Raw genomic sequence first — 13421 nt, forward strand, 5'->3', positions numbered from 1 at the left:
TCTTGCAAACTGACTTAGATCCCTGCCTCTGTGTCCAGCTCCATTTCTGTCCTCCACCTTTCTACTTAAACTGCAAGCTTACAGTGCAAGGGCTAGACCTCACTGTTTGTACACAGCCTACTGCAATCATTATGCAAATAAAAATAACATGGGAAACTGTCAGATGAGAGATACTGCAGTTAAAGAGCAAACTAAAACATGTGTGGAATGAACCAGAAAAGCAGACAAACCTACAGATGGACAAGGCCTCCCCTTTTGCACTTTTTAAAGTATACTGCATGTATCCAAGCACAAATAAAAAGGGAGCTAATTCAACCAATGCTCTTACAAGGGAAGAGGAAGAACATTATGCTCAAAAAGAAACCATGGTTGCAAATTTAATATGGAGTTCTGGCTTTTTCTCTCCAGAACTAAACACATAACAACCTCAGACAGGCTCCCTAAAACAGAAAGAGTGCCTGGTGCAAATATGAGACAAAAAAAAAAAAACAAGATGCAGTGACTTCTGCTTTTGAAAAGAGGCTCTTTTGATGCCTCTTAGAGAAGTCCCCTGCTAGTGCCGCAGGGAGGATTAACAATGGAGTTACCTACTTTATAATAGTCATACAATAGGCCAAGAGCAGCAGCACTGTCCTCATCACCATTTATGCTCATCATAGCCTTGGTGGCTGCTGTTAGGGGATTCTCCAAATACGACTTCCAGGCTTCATCTTCACTGGTGTAGGCTCGTCTGGTGTTGAATGAAGTGTCATTTGGCACTAAGGCCACAAGTCGCTTGTTACTGCATAGACAGGAAGAATAAAATGGTGATCCAGAAGGGATTACTTTATTAACAAGACATGTCAAAGAACATCACATAGCTCAGTGAAAGTGACAGGATTACATCAAGCACCTCTGTATTAAATTTGGTGACACAAATATTTATCAGCATTATGTTTCTTCAGTACTTAAGAAAAAGTTAAATGTGTGCAGATGTTGTGATAACAATTCAAATGTATTTTTACTAATATACAGAGAGAGTGATGAAAATATTTAAAAACTATTTGGAAAAAAAAAGTAAAAATAAAAGAATATTTTGCCCCAGTATTTTTGTTAGATGTACACTTGATTAAGGAAAAATACATTTAACTGAAATGTTAAAATAAGAAGACATGAATGAAAATAAAAGTATCTAATACTAATCCTGTGTTCACCTAAATAGAGTATAATTCAGTATTTAACAACTGGTACACCCTGTAATTGAGCTATTCTCTGCTTTTGTCCCTAATTTCAGAGAGGTTTTCTGTAATGAGACATGAGTAATGGGTCCAGTGGATGGAGCAGAAGTTACCATATTTCATATCAGTTCACACTTTATCACTCACCACATCTAGCTAAAGACCCATAGCAATACAAGACCATTAGTAAGTGGGATTTGCAGCAGAGCAGTATCCTTCAGCCTGAATGTGGTACAAACTGACCAGTGCCTGAGTACATCACAAGCAAAGCTGCTGCACCACAGCTATGGCTGAAATCTACAGTATAATGGAAGCATAAATAAAGACAATAGTACCTGCTTTTGTAAAATGTTCAGTAAAATTATGGATAAAAGAGTTATACAAAAAAAATAATTGCATTCCTATTACACAAGACAGTAGGCAAACAGATTAGGCAGGGTAACAAGGGGAGCAAGGGGTGTATGTTGCAACAGTCAAGAATTGTGGCTCAAGTTACAAGGATCAATTTTTAACAGATTGCATTTGAAAGCTGCAAAGATGGCAGAATACCTGAACATATCGCTTTAACTGGCAAAACTAGGAGCTATTCCTGGTGACCTTCATAAACATTTCTTGCCATCTTCCGTATAAAACCTATTATTCAGTCTCCTCTTTTTGCTCTCCCCTACCTGCAGCAGTGCCAGCTCCCCAGACATAATCCAGCAAATGGCTGCTGTAGCTCAGAGAGTGGCATTCAAACACTGTCCAACCGAGCACTTTATTTGATTTCAGAAACAGAATTTGATAAAAGCACAACTGAACACACACAGTAAATGCTCTTGGATGCAGGGAGCATGTCTTGCCTGGCCCCCAAGCTGCAGTGACCACCAGGCTGGGACTTCACTCCAGGGCTCTGCTGCTGCCTGAGCCCAACCTGCAAAGTGCGTGCTGCTGTGTTTAAGGAAGAGAAGGGGGACACTGGAGATTATCATCTCTATGGTACAGAGCGCTGTTTACAAGTTTCTTTATTTAACGAAAAACAAAATAATCCTTCTGGCACACAGAGCACAGTTTTATGAGCTCTGTGGGGGGGAAAGAGCATTTTGTAGCTTTGTATCACAAAAGACAGCCAATAATCTCAGCTCAGATTATATTTTCCTTTCATCTAAAATATCTGGATTTTTAGAAGTGTCCTTTCTTTTCCAAGGGCCTTTCTGCTTGACCTTCTGCCATCTCTTCTACAGATTTTTATGCTTTTTGTTTTCACATATACATTTGTGCTGTCCCAGGTTTGCTTCAGCAGGTGAAGCTGAAGCATAAATTGGAAGCTCAAGGGAAGACAGAGAATGCTAGGTCTACTTGCCTTTTCAATCCCTTATTGTTAGCGACTCAAATCAGATTTGCAACAGCCCCACTGTTTGTGCCAGAGGTAGCTGAGGGCCTGTCCCCACTCTGGAGTAGCCAGTTCTCCCTGGCTCGGAGGCAATTATTCCAGGAAAGGATTCTCCTTTCCTCAACAAAGCTCCCCTTCAGTTAAACCCGAGCTGCTTCACTACATAGGTATCTACCCATTGCAAGGCACAAAATATCACTCATTCTCCTTCCTGCAGCAATATTCCCTTACAATCAATAACTGCCTTTTGTTACTCAGAGCACCCATAGCCACACAATAGTCATAACTGAGTCATGAGCACTACAGACGGACTGTGATATGCCCTTTAAAAACACATTTTAAGACCTGGGCTGTGCTTGTCTGCAGAAGTGCTGGAGGGAAGGAGTCAATCTCTGCTGCTCTAACTTACTCAAGACAATCTTAAATCAATGAAGAGAGTGTTGTCCCTCAGAGGTGTTGTATATGATTGTGTTGAAGAAAACCTAAACTAGAGGAGATAAATACTCTAGGAACAGCCACTCACTAAATAAACAGTTGGGATGGCTGGAAAGGCCACAGGTACATAGACACAGAGCCTCCCCAACACCTCCCCAGAGCACATTTTCTGTAAAACCCAGGTTTTCACGTTTAAAAACTAAATACTTGTCTCCTCTGTCTTGAGAGATGGTCTGCAGCATAATCAACCGACACACTCATTATGTTTACCCTGCAAACAGACTCAAACAATAGCACTAAGAAAAATAAAAAACTTCCTCATCACCCCCATGCCCATAATCAGCTCTGTGGGAGGTTAATGGTCAGATCTAATTATCGTGATTCCCAAGATTATACTCAAAGCACTCAGCCAAAACAACTGCCATAGCTTCAAGAAAACTACTCTATTAATTAAGGTCATTTGGATGGGAAGGAGGGTTTCTCCTGAGAAATGAGACGTGTGCACCCAAATTCCCTTTCCTTTTCCACAGCTGGTAAATCTCCTGGACAATTTTAGCCAAATGTGACAGAAGGGTAGCAAAGCCCCCCCATAACCAAAGGAGATAAATATTTTCTATTTTTATATATGCCAAGAAAACAAAGCCTCCTGAGTGAGGCTCTGCACAGGTAAGCTCCCCTGGTCCCATCAGGCACTCTTCCATGATGGGGCACCCCTAGCTATTCCAGCTGTGTAACTGATTACATCAGGCAGCTGCTTCGAGGAGGGTAACTCTGGTGGCACCTGAACCAGGGAGAAGATTAAAGGGTGACACACTACAAGAAACACAAGAGAAACCACCAGAGAGAGCTGCTCTGAACACCCCACCTATGAGAAATGCCTCAGTTGGAACCTGCAATTAGCAACACATCTATAAATCTTATCACAAGCTGCAAACCCATCAGTGACCATATCCATGGAGAACCACCCACTTAAGAAAGGAAGATAAGACAAGATTGCCAGTGGAAGACCTCATCTAGCCTGGCCAGCAGTATCAGCAAATATCTACTGTAGCCCCAGGAACGTCTAAACCAGCCTGCAAAGGCTGCTGCACAGACCAGACCAGCCCTGACCACCATGCCCATTCTCCACCGACCCCTCTCTCTGGCAGTCAGAATACGTGCTAACCGGAGCACAGCTAGGAAGGATGTGCCTGCACAGCTGAAATCATACCATTATTTTACCATGGAGATACAGCTTACCAATTGTGCCTATAAAGTATGTTTCCCTTCAAACTATCAGTTTTGCTCCTAATAAATGCAAAATTGTTTCTGTTGGTTTAAGCTAAAGAGTAGTAGCAGTTAGGTATCTTAACTTACAGGTATGTGAGGATGAAAGGTGTTTTCTGGGGAATGATCTAGCTTAGCTCAATTACTCTGACACTTCAGTGTTTATGTAAAGACTGAACTTCAGATGTCCTTTATTTTGCAAAATCTCTCCCGCCCTGTCTCCCCGTCCTCCCCAGCTGTTTAGTAGAGATCTTGTTTGTACCATCTTACATGATTTGTGTGCTTTCCTCATAAGAAAAGTTATACAAAAGTTTTCCAGACTTATACCGGTTATGGTGATTTCTGCATCTGGTAAACTGATTTTTTTTTATTTACTTAAAATAATGATAATGCAATTTTATAAAACCTATACAAGTGTAGTGTATAAACAGAGATGTCCAAAACTGTGCTCACTTAGTTTCATCTCAGTTGCTGCAGTAAACACAGATTGGAGAGGTACATTGTACTTAAAGAAACGGGTTGGCTTTTCAAGCTCTTCTTCAGACTAGAGATAATGAACTTTCAACAGCCAGCACTTGGGGCTGTAAAATCCTACCAGGCAAATTCTCACCCAACTTGATGCAATTTGTGAATTAGCTTACACAGCATCAGCAAGGTCCATTAACACATTCATAAACAATGGCAAAAAAACAGTTCCTTGAAGAAAGCTTTCTTTTTACTCAGAAACAAGATGTCCTGCCTGCCAGTCTGTCAGCCAGTTGTGATGCTCAAAAGCTTCCTGCTGAATTTGCAGTTTGTGCAGCTTTCAACCTCTCTGCTAAATCTGCCACTGAACATAAAGCAGACTGATGCAGCGAGGCTGCATCAAGTACAGCTGCATTCTCCTCTTCTCCCAATCACATGCTCAGCTTTACAACCTGATCCAGTTGGTGCTTCCAGTAAGGAAGAAAGCCTCATCCTGCCTGCCCCCCAGCTTTTGCTCTGACCAGGAAAATTCATCCCCTGAAATCCAAAGCAGACTGTTAAAAAGTGACTTGGGAAGCAACCAGCCCCAGCATTTCCTGGGGGATGAGGGATTTTGCTTTTTTGGATATTGCATTTGTTCCTTCAATAACCTTATAAAAAAAAGTAAGAATAAAGCTGCTCCATACATACCCTTGTGGACTTCTTTGTCCCCTGATTATGCATTAGGGCTTTGCCCTCCCTGCAAAGGTTAGGTGTCAGAGGGGAACAAGCAGTGTAAGGCAGCAGAATAGGAGGAATACCTGTTCCCAGGTTTCAGCCCAAGCCTGAGCCTGCCTATTCTTTGTGAGACAAAAGCACCAAGCACATCTTCACATATCCGCTGCAAACTGTCCCTTAGGGAGAAGAGATAGGAGGCTGTGGTCCATACAGCTGTTAGAAATTGCATAGAAATTCTAGCACCTGTCAAATAACTGGAAAAGGCAAGAGAGACTCATGTCATCCTGGCTCACAGCCCAGCACGTCAAGGCCATAGGATATTTTTCACAAGCTCTTTTTTCAATCGGATGATAAATAAGAAGGTGCACAGGGCAACTGCTCCCAATCCAGAAACCCTGGAAAAAAACACAAGTTTTCTAAACTGAGATGCTAGTCAAAGGGACACTTCTATATTGCATGCAGACATGTACCACACACCATGTCACATCCTGGGTTCCTGATCCCTTAACTGTTCAGATCAGAGACATGGCTGAACTATGCTGTAACTCGGTGTCCTATGAGTTACAGAAAGAACACCTGCCTGCTTAGTTTCTCCTCCAACGCAAAATAAGAAATGGGGATCTTCAAGAACATGTGTTTCACTTGGTACTATAAAAGGTAAATGATCACACTCCAGCCACATCTAAGAGCTGCAAAAAGAGCTAAAAGCTTCTACTTCAGTTTTGACATAGCCAAAGAGGGCAGAGTGTGGCCATTTACAAGCATTTCAGTAGCTCTAAAGACCTTCAGTTAAAGTTACTTTACACTTATACAAATCTCAATTCAGCTGTCAGAATGCTATAAAACAGATTTAGAACAGATGGTCATCTAATTTGACTTACAACTAATGTACATACATATGAATTCATAGGCACAAATTGAACTACTATGACCATTTAAAAAGCAGCTAAGGACAGATCCTACAGAAGCTGGGATCTGTTAACTTAATCTAAAGTTAACAGACATTAGATTCCAGATGACAAATTTCTGTCTATTCTCATTTATACAAAGATGTATAAATCAAAGCTAGCCCTAGTGCTTGAAACAATTGATTTTAAAGATTCTAATGTTACTCCAAATTCACTACCTTCAGCATACCACTTTGCCTAGACATCAAATGAAAAACAGAGTAAAAAACAACACGCCACACCAACATGGGTGACTCACTGCAAGTTTTGATTTATTCAGCTAAAAAAAGGTTTAGACTCCTCAGGATTTATTGCTGAAAGTATAATTAAAAAGTCAGCAACACTGTTGTTTGAATTAAATAATAGTAGTCCATTGAAACTACAAAGGAGCACAAACGTTTAATGAACAGGAAAACTACAGCCCATGTGTCTTGATATTTTGTCTTTCACTATCTACAACCAAATCATTCCTAGAAGCAGTAACAGGTCTCCAGAATGCATTTAGCCCAATCCAAGCACATAAATATGCAAATGACTTGAGAATGAAGGAAAATCAAAGCACTTAGGCCACCAGGAAACGAGAAGATAAGATGCCCTCTGGGCCACCCAGCAGTCCATACCAAGGAAAAAACTCCCATTAAAGAGGCTAAGTAATTCTGCCTACTAATGAACACAGGTTTGGGACTCTGGCAATTTTGGGACAATTATTCCTTTTGAGCACAAGACAAATCTGAACAAGATTACACATGCTAAATGATTAACAGAAATTATTTTACCTTTACCAAACATTCTGAGAGGAAGTAAAATAATATACTGAGAGCAGAAACAGTGAATGGCAAAAAAGGCTAATTCAACAATTAGATGCTTACTAGAAATTTTGTTTTTACTCAGAAGCAACATAACTTGAGCATGTAATAGCGATTAAAAAGATTAAAACAAATAGGTGACTCATTGACAAAAATATTATTGACTGTGTCAAAGTGGAAGTACAAAAAAGAAATCTGACACAAGGATTAAATACACACAGTAAATGCCTACTGAAGACTAGTTCAAGTAGGCAATTACTCACCCTGAGACAAACTTTTTATACCTATGATTTCAGAGACTGGTTTCACTTTAATTAAATATTATTTCTACCAGACAATTTTTTGTTATTAGCACACTAAGCCTGTTGCCTTTTTTTTTTAACCAGAAAAACAGTCTCAAAAAGGCAAGTTTAAGCATATTTGTAGAACACGACTGACATCTCAAAAAAGAGGATATTCTGAAACTCGCATTACTGCAGTAGCCAAAGAGCTGATCAGACAACTAGCAATTACTTAGCAGCTTCACACCATGCCATGCTCTATTTTGCTAAGCATATTTCCAGCGTGCATAGCACTCAAGGTTGTTTTAGCAACCAGCAGTAGGCTTTAAAATTAAAAACAGGTCATGACAAGGCTTCTCAGACCTGCTGCAGTTTGACCTGACCCTTGGCCCTGTGGCCTTTATTCATTCATTGCTTCCACAGAGTTAATGGAAATGGAATAATTGCTGCACTGATAGCACTGATCGCTGCTTTTTCAGAATATGAAGTCTTCTGTACAGTCAGCAGGAAAACCCGCATTCAGCAACTGAGCAATCCTGGGAGTCAAGATTTCCCATGAATATTTCTTAAAAAAACACACACAAAAAATTACATATACTTTACAGGACAACTAAAATACAGAATTATGAAAGATGCCATTATGCCCCATTATTAAGAAAACTAATGGATCTACAGACACATGTAATCTTCAAGGTTGGAGACATATTCTTAAGCTACAGGTATGTTGCAATATTTGAATTCTCCACAGTTCACATGCACTTAATATGATTTCCTTGGTTAAATATTTCGTAAGCAACTGTTCTCTTCTTAATGAAGTTAGTTCAGGTATATTAGAATGGCTAAAATACTTATTCTTTCAATTAGCTACTACTGCCCCAATCACCGATTTAAATGCTAATTAAGTTTATCCCAGGATGAATTCCTACATAAGCATTTGAAAGAGCTTGTGCTGTGCGTGTATGTGCCTGCACATACAAAAAAGGGCAGCTTCACTGGCTGCTCCACAATCATGGAGAAACAAATATTTAGGGTAACCATCAGTGGTCTGGACTGGATTAATATTTGTGAAAATATTTGACAACAAATGTCAACTGGTGTAATATCATTTCCCCTTCAGATGTCCCTGCCAGACAAAAATGATGTCTCGGCTGACCCTTCCAAGGGAAGAGGTTATGTGAGCATTACAATCAAGTTAAGTGACCTGGGAAAATCCCCTCCCATCTTCTCTGCTTTGATCTTCAGCCCAGCCTCAGACTTCAGCACCAGAGAGACAGCAGTGTTAGCAGCAAAACATAATCATTTGATACCCTGACTCCTCTCAGTTAAACTTATGGTTGCAGATTCTGTAAGGTTCTGCACACTTTATTTTCCACCTACTTTGCAGAGGATGGTTTTGCGGGGAACATCTGCGACAGCACGTCTGCCACCTGAAAAGCACAAGCACCAAAAACCTCCAATTCCCGATCTCCATTCGTCTACAGATGAGCAAGACGTTGGAAAATTCATCTTAGGGGACACACTGAGGAATGCAGCAGTCTGTGACCTAACTGCTACTCAAAATCTGCTGACTGGAAATGTGTTTGGCCCTCAATGAAAAAATTAAGAACAAGTCACAGAATCACCCAGCAAACCATAAGTTATAATTGTTATAGTACTAGATGCTTAAGCTAAATATTATGAAGGCAGCATCTTCATTTACATACTGAGGAAGAAAAAGGAAACCAGGGCAAAATTACTCTGTAACAAAGTCCAAGATCAAGTTCTTCCACAGACACTAAGTAGCAAGCTGATGTGAACATGCCCCCACTGACACATGGGAGCAGGTCTGAACCCATTCCCACCTCTGAGCTCACTCTCTTGGTTATTTACCCACAAGCACATGCTCAGCTGCAGACCCAGGCTGCCCCAAGTCCTCCTTAATGTGGTCAGTCTAAGCATGCCCCAGCCCCATCTACTTGGTGTCCTGAGTAGCTCTTGCATGTACTGGGGGTGTTGGGAGCCCGACTGACAGCACAGTCACGTGGCTGGCCAGCTAGCAAGAAGCACAGCAACCAGCATTCTCAGGTCTGCTACCAAGCCTGCTCTTCATACAACTGCAATCCCAGCCTACATGGAACTCTTGACTTTACACAACACCAGGAGCAGCAGAGGCACAGCTGTAGCACTTACCAGGCAGATCCCAAGTGGTTGTACAATTGCTGCTCCTCATTCACAGAAGTACTGACAATCTCTAAAACCCTGTTAAGCCTCACAAGTATTGAGGTCACTGATTAGCTTCACTAATGCACTAGAGCCATTACTCTGGAGTTCTGCAGTGATAATTTTTTCCTGCATACCACAGTGTGAAATGCTTTTCAGCCTGTAAATGCAGAAGTGAACCCTGGAATCATCTTTACATCCTGTAAAGGGGATGCTCCCTCTTCCCACCCTGTGCCCCCTTGTGATTGCCCTGAGAACTGAATAGTAACAGAAGCAGCTGCATGGACCTCCAAAATATTCACAGACAGGCAGGGACACACATTTCCTTCTTCAGAGGTTCTAGTTTGAGCAGTTCCGTCTTTAACACCTGTCATTTGCTTGTACCCTACCTGCATATGAAGCACCCAGACCGATGAAAAACAGATGTTAAAAATAACCTCTAAGAGGAGATCAGGCTACTCTCAACCCAACACGCCCCTGAGCCAGTTCTCTAGCTGCACAAACAGTTCTACTGACACAGCTAAGAGGCTGGAATGGAGGCAGGGACAAGTGGCCACAGCCTGCTTAAGTCGGTACGACCTCTGAAAAATGCATGTGAAATCATGCCTTATCTCTTCTGGCTGATAGCAGTTTGTGGAAGCAAGCAGGCAAGACTCAGCTAAGTCAGAAAGACTAAAGAGAAGGACAGGGAGATACGCACACTGTTCTTAAGGATAATCTCCTCTTCCAAGCTCCTCAGCATTAGAATCAAACGACTTTAGCATTTTCACCCAAGGTTCCATCTTCCTTTCTTAAAGCTGGCGCAGGTGGTACTACAGCACCCTGTCCCTGCTCCTCCCTCCAAAGAGGGACCCTGCAGGCAGCCTGCGGAGCTGTTGTGCAATGAGATGTATCACCTCTCCAGAAAACCCAGCAAATCCCACTGAAGGATGAGACAGGAACATACTTTTCGTACTTTCTATATCCCCTCAGCTGCTTACTCCTCTACATCAACACTTTACTAGCACAAACCCTACAAAAACGTGTCCAATCACACTGATAAATTAACTGACCTCGAAATAATGAGCTTCCCTTTCCAATCCTACCTGTAGGGAAGAGCTGTTTTTAAGTAAAAGAAAGGCCATGTGGAGGAAAAGAATGTTGTGCTCTCTGGACTAGGTTTTAACTGGATATAATTAAAGCAAAAAAAAAAAAAAAACCGTAAAACAACAACAACAAAAAAAAACCCCACCCACCTTCCCATGAAAACTCCCTCCACCAGTCTAATATCTCATTCCACCTGGTCATCTTTTCTGAAAACAAATGTATTTGTCTTCTCATGTTACACTTGTGTACAGAGAGCCCAGAGGATTTCTTTACTTCTATTTCCTTTTCAAACTTTTACCTAGCACCTATGAATTTTCTAAACACCTTTCTAAACACCAGAAACAGATCACAGGCATACCTGCAACAGGGGAAGAGCTGTTACTTCAGGGTACATGCTCACAGTGGTAACTGCAGCAGCACTACACAGAGCAGGGGATGAAGGGCATTAATGCTTCAGTCTCAGTAGCTTACACCTATGCCATACTGCTCCTGTTGGGAAGGAAGCATAGTCCTGTAGCTTAGTAGTGTCCTAGACCCAGAAGGGAACCACTTTTGTCCTAGTTTTTTTGTATGAGTTGGGTTTCCACTGTGCTGTTGTTCTGTTTCACAGATGTGATACAAAATTGTTCTCCCCCATATTCCATGCCCATATTCCTCTCTGGCAGTGAGTGGAAAGGAAGTTTAAGCACTTGCATTTGACCTGTTGCAGCTTAGTTTCCATTTGCTGAAACTGACAACCAGGCTTGTCCAGGGAGTAACTTAATGGCCCCTTTCCACCTTTGTGCAGCTCTGAAATCGACAGTTGGTTTGGGGTGCCCTACATCACTGCTTCTTGTCAGTTCTCAGCTCTTTCGCAGTTCACCTGGTTCCCCTCCCTACCCAGTAACTGCTCCTTCAGCTCTTCCTCTCGGCCCCACCAGCATCCCTCGGGGCTCTGTCTTTATTCCCTGCCTTCTACTTAAATGATTTACCGGTTTTATCTGGCCACCGAAGGCCTAAGTTCCCAACCCAGCTCAGAGCAAACTGCCAAACTTCACTTTGTTCCCAACTCCTACCACAATTAATTTCATGCCATGACTACCTTTTTGCACTATCCCACTGTCAACTGTTGTTTGAAAAAGGACAGGAATACAATTATTTTTTTAATCTTTCTCATCTGAACCGTCCTGTCTCTTTCCTCTCCGGGCAGCCAACCCTGCTGTTTTCTTTTGTCGGATAATCTCTTTCTTTCATTCCTTGACAGGCAGGCTGTCACCAAGCCTCTCTCAGTCGACGTCTCCAGCATCAGGCTCCTCCTCTCTACCTCCTTTGCCAAAGGTTCCTGGGGAGCCCAACAAGAGCTTGTATCCGAGCACCACCAAGGGTAGCCGAGATTACATTCATGACCTGGGTTCCTACCTGCACCGTAGCAGCAGTAACACAAAACTGCCATTTCCTGCCCTCCATCTTCCTCGCCCCGTTACTCTCCCCACCCGCCTCCCGCGGAAGCACTAATAACCTAAGCAGGTAAAATGGCCTTCCCGCCTGGCTGCCTCACGGCGGCTCCCCAGCGCTACACAGCTCCAGCCGCCGCCACCGCGCTCCCAGCCAGGCCGCGGCCCTCACGCCCATCCGCCTCGCCGCCACCGCGGAACAGGCATCGCCTTTACCCCGCGGCGCATGGGGGCAGGCGGGGAAGAGGTAAATACAAACAGCCCCTGGTTCGTGCCCGACCGGCACGAAGCGTTGGTGGAACTGGACACCCACCCCGGACAGGCCCCGCTCCCGCCGAGCCCACCGCTGGCTCCGTCTCAGTCCCGCTGCGTGCCCCGGGGGAACCTGGCACCACAGCCCGTGTACCCCAGGAGGCACGGGGGCCTTCCCACGTCATCGCCGCTCTGCCCTTGGCCTCGCCGGCCTCGGGGCACGCAGCCCCGCACGCCTCGCTGCACCCGGGCCCGTCCGCCGCGGCCTGCGGCCCCCGCAGCCGTGCCCCGCCGGGGCGGGAGAAGGGCTGCGGCGGGCGCGGGCCCAGCAGCTTCCACCTCCTCTTCTTTCTCCTTCGGTGACGCTACTGCGAAAGTTACTTTTTAACCTCGGGCGGAGGCGCCGGTCTCCGGGCAGCCGCGGCCCCGCCGGGGCGGCCCGCCGGGGCGGCCCGCCGGGAAAACAAGGTCAGGACGCTGAGGCTGAAGGCGCCGCATGCAGCGTCTGGGGCAGCCGAAGCCAGCGAGCGCACGGGCAGGGCCGGAGCACTTTGTGCCGCGGGTGACGGGAGAGACCCAGGCTTCCACAAGCCCACGGCTCTGCCTTGCCCGGCCGGTACTGGCCAAGGGGAGGAAGATGGCCGTACCCGGCCCGGGATAAAAGCCCTTTGTTGCGCTAACACAAAAGCCAAGAAGCAGTTTTAAGTCCACGGCCTTCGGCGGGCGGAGGCCGCTCCGCTCTTCTCGGGCGAGGAGAAGAGAGCTCCTTCCCGAAAAGTGACCCTCGAGGTGAGGGGAAGGAAAAAAAACACAACCCTAAAAAAACAAACCAAAAAAAAACCAAAAAACCCCAAACATATCAAAGGGGAGCTAAAAATAATAATATCGAGAAACCCCACAGCCAGATGGAAAGCGAGGTGGGCGGCGAGCCTCAGCGTGTCCTCG

The 13421-nt window shown here is 44.1% G+C and overlaps 1 protein-coding gene and 1 long non-coding RNA gene across 9 annotated transcripts in view; both read right to left on the reverse strand.

The window, feature by feature from the left end:
* Positions 1 to 13421, reverse strand: part of LOC133266610 (uncharacterized) — a 371798-nt gene that overhangs the window by 183471 nt on the left and 174906 nt on the right. The gene's annotated exons all lie outside the window — the stretch shown is intronic.
* GRHL2 (grainyhead like transcription factor 2) overlaps positions 1 to 13421 on the reverse strand; it is a 70587-nt gene that overhangs the window by 56700 nt on the left and 466 nt on the right. For 4 of the 5 annotated variants that reach the window (XM_061447990.1, XM_061447989.1, XM_061447991.1 and 1 more), the window contains exon 2: positions 592 to 781. The exons of the other annotated variant lie outside the window; for it this stretch is intronic. In XM_061447990.1, coding sequence (XP_061303974.1) covers positions 592 to 781 — 190 coding nt within the window. The remainder of the gene's footprint in view (positions 1 to 591; positions 782 to 13421) is intronic. 5 annotated transcript variants of the gene reach the window in all.

The sequence above is a fragment of the Pezoporus flaviventris genome, unplaced genomic scaffold, assembly GCF_033815535.1.
Source record: "Pezoporus flaviventris isolate CSIRO_AGI_PZ_B2104156 unplaced genomic scaffold, CSIRO_AGI_Pfla_v1 ptg000007l, whole genome shotgun sequence".
Taxonomy (NCBI): Eukaryota; Metazoa; Chordata; class Aves; order Psittaciformes; family Psittacidae; genus Pezoporus; species Pezoporus flaviventris.